The 5577-nt window shown below is 53.1% G+C and overlaps 1 protein-coding gene across 1 annotated transcript; it reads right to left on the bottom strand.

Annotated features, from left to right (window-relative positions):
- Nucleotides 1–1119: 1119 nt before the first annotated feature.
- LOC9638823 (pentatricopeptide repeat-containing protein At2g39620) lies at nt 1120–4702 on the bottom strand. Its single transcript, XM_024682213.1, has one exon. The coding sequence runs from the start codon at nt 4699–4701 to the stop codon at nt 1135–1137; it is 3567 nt and encodes a 1188-aa protein (XP_024537981.1). The 5' UTR covers nt 4702; the 3' UTR covers nt 1120–1134.
- Nucleotides 4703–5577: the final 875 nt, after the last annotated feature.

The raw sequence follows: 5577 nt of genomic DNA, 5'->3' as shown, positions 1-5577 counted from the left end.
TGGTGGAACTCGATGATCACTACATATTCCCAGGGCGGGCATATCAGATCGCACTTGTGAGCGCGGTGCTCTAGGCGGCTGTGTTTGACAAGAACGTGGTCCCCCTGGAACGCTATGATCAATGCTTGTGCTCGGCAAGGAGAGGCCCAGAAAGTGCTCTTCAAGAAGAGCCCGACGAAGTCACCTTTGCCAGGGTTTTCAATGCTTGTTGAAGTTTGCTGCTGGATCATCGAGAGGTTGGAAAGAGAAGCCACCACTGCCATGGTGATCATGTATGGCGAGTTTGGGGGAGTCGGCCTGGCGAGGTTTTCGAAGCACAAGACTGCTGGGAGTGAAGTTGCGGTGATACCTGGGAGGCGGCTGTGTTTGACAAGAGTATGGTCTCCTGGAACACTATGATCGCTGCTCCAGCTGCTAAAACTCGGGATCAAGCTTCACGAGCTCAGTCCAACAAGAACGGGCTCTCATCCAACGAACTTGACGTGGCCAGGTGAGTTTTCTGGAAAGTGAGCTCACGCTTTGGTTGTGGCCTACACTTAACACGGCAGGAACCGAGAGCTCTACAAGCAGATAGAATGGAGGCACCAGCGGTTCTGAGTGCCTATTCCAATGCTAGCGATTTGGAGCTCTGCATGCACGGCTCTTGGCAAGGAAATATGGAAACATGAAATGATTTTTGCTATTCAAATTTTTTTTTTTTGTACTTTTTAAGTTTTCCTGGGAACAATAGAAATAAAGGTATAGGAAATACCTCAAGCCCGGAAGAGATTCTACGGCGCTGGAGCGTGGATTGGAAGCAAGAAAGGCGGCCTTGGGCTAGTTGTCCTTGAGCTGGTGCTGGAGCTAGTGCTCGGCACAATGCCAAACCTGGTGCCACCGAGGATCTTGGGAAATTCGTTGGCATGAGATGGGGCCAAGAATGGTGGTGATGACACGCTCATTGGAGATGAGCTTGGGGCTGCCGCTGGCGCGCTTATTGTGCCGGAAGACGACGATGGGGCCTATCCGGGGCTGGCGCCCATGTCGTGGTAGTGAACGCCGCTTCTTCATGCGGATCCGACAGCTTCCATGCAGGGATCGAGAGATTCGCACCAACAAGATGGCGCCTGGCACCGCATAAATTTTTATCCTTCTTTACTTAGGATGGTTGTGCTTGGTTTTCTTGCGCAAATGATCCAGACACCCCGACGCAGCAAAGATGTTAACGTTGGAGAGCAGCACGTATGGAGCACTGTCCTGTCGATCCAGCTCCATAGCCTCGTCCGCCGCTCTCCTAGCCCGCTTCAAATCCCCGTGAGTTCTACACGCCCCCAGCAAGCTCGTCCACCCCACGCTGCCAGGATTAAACGGCATGCTGTGGAGCAAATCCTCGGCCTCCTCCAGCTTCCCAGCGCGCGATAGAACCGTCACAACGCACGAGTAGTGATCGAAAGTTGGAGTGATCCTGTCCTCGATCATCGACTGGAAGTACCACTTACACTCGTCGACGAGGCCGGCGTGGCCGCACGCCAAGAACACGCACAGGAAAGTCGGCTCCAGCGGTTTGTAGCCATGGAGCTCAAAGAGACGGTAGAACCAGAGCGTCTCGATGCCGTAGCCATGGTGAGCGTAGGCTGCGATGATCCCATGCCAGCACACGGCGTTCTTGGCCTCCATCCTCTCGAACATGGCCGTCGCGACGTCGAGCTTGCCACACTTTGCGTAGAGATTAAACACCGCGCACTCCACCGCCGTATTTCGCTCCAGCTCGGGGCTCTGCCTCACGGCCTGCTCGAAGATCGTCCTCCCGTTGTCGAGCAGCCTCGCGTTGGAGCAAACGCTGAGGATGTTGGTGATGGTGTAAGCGTCGGGTGTTACGTTGCTCTCGCTGACCATCTTGCTGTAGAGCTCGAGAGCGTGCCATGCATAGCCGTTTTGAGCATAGGCCGCGATCATGGCGTTCCAGGCCACCACGTCCGGTTGGAGCTGCTCGAAGACGTGGAACGCAGCGTCAACCCGGTTGCACTTGGCGTACATGTGGACGAGCGCGGTCTTGAGGCTGAGGTCGGAGCTATATCTGCTGGAAGAGACTTGCTCGTGGATCCTGTATCCTTCTCTCACGGCTCCAAGCATCGAGCAAGCAGCGAGAGCTCCAGCGAAAGTCCCCTCGTTGGCTTTGATCCCTGTGGAGCTCATCTCCCAGTAAAGCCGGATGCCTTCCTCCGGGAGCCCGAGCTGCGAGTAAGCTGCCAGCATTGCGTTCCAGCAGTTTGCGCTGGATTCGAGGTGCCTGACTTGCCTGAAAACTTGGCACGCCAGATCCAGCCTCCTGCACCTCGCGTACATGGAGATGAGCGCAGCCTGCACAGCCGTGTCCGTGAAGAACATAGAGTCTGTCAAAGCGTGAATAACTATACCTTCCCAGAGTGACTCCATAGCTGAGCACGCAGCGATGACCGCCAGCATCGTCACCTCGGTCGGCTGGACTCCTTCCACGAGCATCCTCCGGTAGAGCCTGAGAGCTCTTCGAGCGTCACCACCTTGGACGTAAGCCGAGATCAAAATCGTCCACGACACCACGTCCCTGTTCTTCATCCGCTTGAACACCGCCTTGGCTTCGCGAATCTCTCCACAGCTCGCATACATGCTGATAAGCGCGTTGAGAACTACCGGATTTTGAGAGCAGTCCCTCGAGGCAATGATCTCTACGTGAACCTGCTCGCCTTTCTCCAAATCTTTGAGCTCTGCACAGGCGCTTAGAATGCTCGAGAGTGTCGACTCATCCGGATCCAAGCCTCGCTGCTTCATCATGTCGTAAAGATCGACAGCGGCCCTGCTGTATCCCTCCTGCTCGTAGGCCGTGATCATCGCATTCCACACCACGACCGCCTTTGTGTCCTTGCAGCTCTGGAAAATCTCACTCGACAAGTCCAGCCTCCCACACTTAACGTACATGTTGATGAGTGCTGCCACCAGAACTCCATCGCTGAATCCATCTTTCCTCGCCAAGAGCCGTGCATGCAGCGCCTGCCCGAGCTCCAAATCGTTAGTATTGGAACAGGCGCTCAGAACGCTTGTGAAAGTCACCTTGTCCGGCTCCATTCCTTCTCCCTCCATCTGCTTGTAGAGTTCGAGAGCTTCTCGGTTCCTCCCGTGCTGAGTGTAGGCCACGATCAAAGCCGTCCAGGAGACCACGTCGTGAGCTCTCACTTTCGAGAAAACTCGCCTAGCCGCGTCAAGTTCGTTGCACTTCCCATACATGCTGATGAGAGCGTTCTGGACCTTGATGTTGGAGTCGTAGCCGTGAGCAACGCTGAGCTCGTGAAGCTCGATCCCGAGTTTTAGCAGTCGCAAGCTTGCAGAGATCCCCAGAGCAATCACCACCGTAACTTCGTCCTGCTGGACTTTCTGCGCCACCATCTCGTGATAAACTTCAAGAGCTTCCCTGTCCAGATTATTCTGTGTGTAAGCTCCCAGCATCGCGTTCCAGGACACCACATTCTTGTGCTGGATCCCATTGAAAACTTGTCTCGCCATACCAACTTTCCCGAACTTGCCATACATGGTCACGATGGCAGTGGCCACGGTCACATTGGCTTCCAGGTGAGAGCCTCGAATACGATCGTGGATCCTCTTTCCCACCTCCCGATGATCCGGCAGCAAAGAACAAGCATTGAAAACGCTTGCAAAGGTGACTTCGTTGGGCTCCAGCTCCATCCTCTCGAAAAGCTGCAGCGCTTGCTCGGCCTCTCCTTGCCGAGCACAAGCAGCGATCATAGCGTTCCAGGAGACCACGCTCTTGCTCTCGATCTTGTCAAACACGACCCTCGCAACGTCCAGTCTAGAGCACCGCGCGTACATGCTCACAAGCGCGTTCTGTACGATGATCGAGGACGAGAGACCCCTGGCAAGGGCTCTGGAATGGATCTTCTTCCCTTCCTCGAGCGAGGAACAAGCTCCCAGGATCCCAGCGAAAGTCGTGTCGCTGGCTTTCACTCCGAAACCTTCCATCTCCTCGCAGAGCTGCCGAGCTTGGGCGCTATGCCCGCCCTGGGCATACGCCGCGATCATCGAATTCCAGCATATCACGTCCTTGTTCTCGATCCGATCGAACACCTCTCTGGCCTCTCGCAGCCTCCCACAGCGGGCATACATCTTCACCAGCCCAGTCTCCACAACTATCCCACTCTGGAACTCGCCACTGGAAATCCTGCCATGGATCCTCCGGCCTTCTTCCAGATCCCTCAAGCTGGAGCAAGCGCCAAGGACGCTGGAGAGAGTAGCGCTGTCGGGCTTGATCCCCGCCGAGTCCATGCTCCTAAACATCTCGATCGCCTTGCGGCCATGCCTGTTCTTGGCGAATGCCGCGATGATGAAGTTCCAGGAGAAGAGGCTTCTTCGCGGGAGGGCGTGGAAGACCTGGATGGCGTCGTCGACGCTGCCGCATTTGCCATACATCTGGAGGAGGTGATCGCCGAGGAATCCATCGCTGGCGAGGCCGCTGGCGACAATGTGGGCGTGGATTCGCCGCCCCTGCGGTAGGGCGGCCGCATTGCCGCAGTGCTTGAGGAGCGCGGCGTAGGTCTGGCGCACCTGGAAGGGCGACTGGAATTGCAAGTGGTGGAGATCGTCGTCGAGGCGTGCCAACCGCTGCAAGGAGGTGTCGGGAGGGTCGATGATCGCTGTGCTGAGGAGACGCCGCCGCGTTTGTCCAAAGCTCATATCATTTCCTCCCCCCACTGTTTTTTATTTTTTAGGGCTTATAGTGGATATGCTATGAATATGCTTCTTCCGCAGCAAACTTATATATATATTCTAATAGCAATCTTTACTGCTAACAAACGGTGACAATCACACAGGGGACTATGGCGTGCTATTTGTAAATCCTCTATATTATATTTGCAAAAAACCCATGCATGGATAGTCCAGGTGGCACTAGTGGGGTATGACGAGTGTCCACACCGTCTCAAGCCTTAAGCCTTTTCTAATTCACTAATACAAATTGAAAATTTCTATCCTCTTAAGGATAGGAAAAGATCTAATGCGCTGCCACATCTTGTAACTCACATGAGTGAGAATAGGCTGAGGCTGAGGGGCCTAATCTAGTGTAATGATGATAAATCACCCTCTTCTAAGCAGTTAGAGCAATTCCATGATTTCAGGTTGAGGCATCTTTCATAAGTGTTCATCAGCCTTCATATATTCTCTTCCAAATTTTCAAATTTGTAGCTTATGTGAAATGAGTTAACTCTAACTTATCTTCACTGTCTGATATTCAGTGGTCACCCCACAAATCCCTGCCCCCTTTCTTAGCAAGTATCAATTGAGTATTATAATATTTACTTCATTTGCTGCTCTTGTTTGGCTTTCTAATGTTTTTTTCTCTTCTCTTCCTATGCAGGTGGCAATGCTTTTGATGTGAAGCTCCTTATGATTGAAGACATAGTATTAACAACAAGAAACCATTAGAAAGGCTAAATACATTTATTCTTTTCAAATGGTTTAAATTAAATGGGGGATGGTGGTAGAGATTGAGTATAATGGCACTGAAGTTGCAAGAAAACCTAGTGCTACCATTTATAAGTGAATTGACTTACA

This window comes from Selaginella moellendorffii, unplaced genomic scaffold, assembly GCF_000143415.4.
Source record: "Selaginella moellendorffii unplaced genomic scaffold, v1.0 SELMOscaffold_33, whole genome shotgun sequence".
In the NCBI taxonomy this organism is placed as follows: Eukaryota; Viridiplantae; Streptophyta; class Lycopodiopsida; order Selaginellales; family Selaginellaceae; genus Selaginella; species Selaginella moellendorffii.
The sequence above is the reverse complement of the archived record's forward strand: the minus strand, read 5'-3'. Positions and strand labels throughout refer to the sequence as shown.

Excerpts from the sequence above, each read along its gene's own strand:
- LOC9638823 (XM_024682213.1), bottom strand. The coding sequence starts at position 4,701 with ATGAGCTTTGGACAAACGCGGCGGCGTCTCCTCAGCACAGCGATCATC.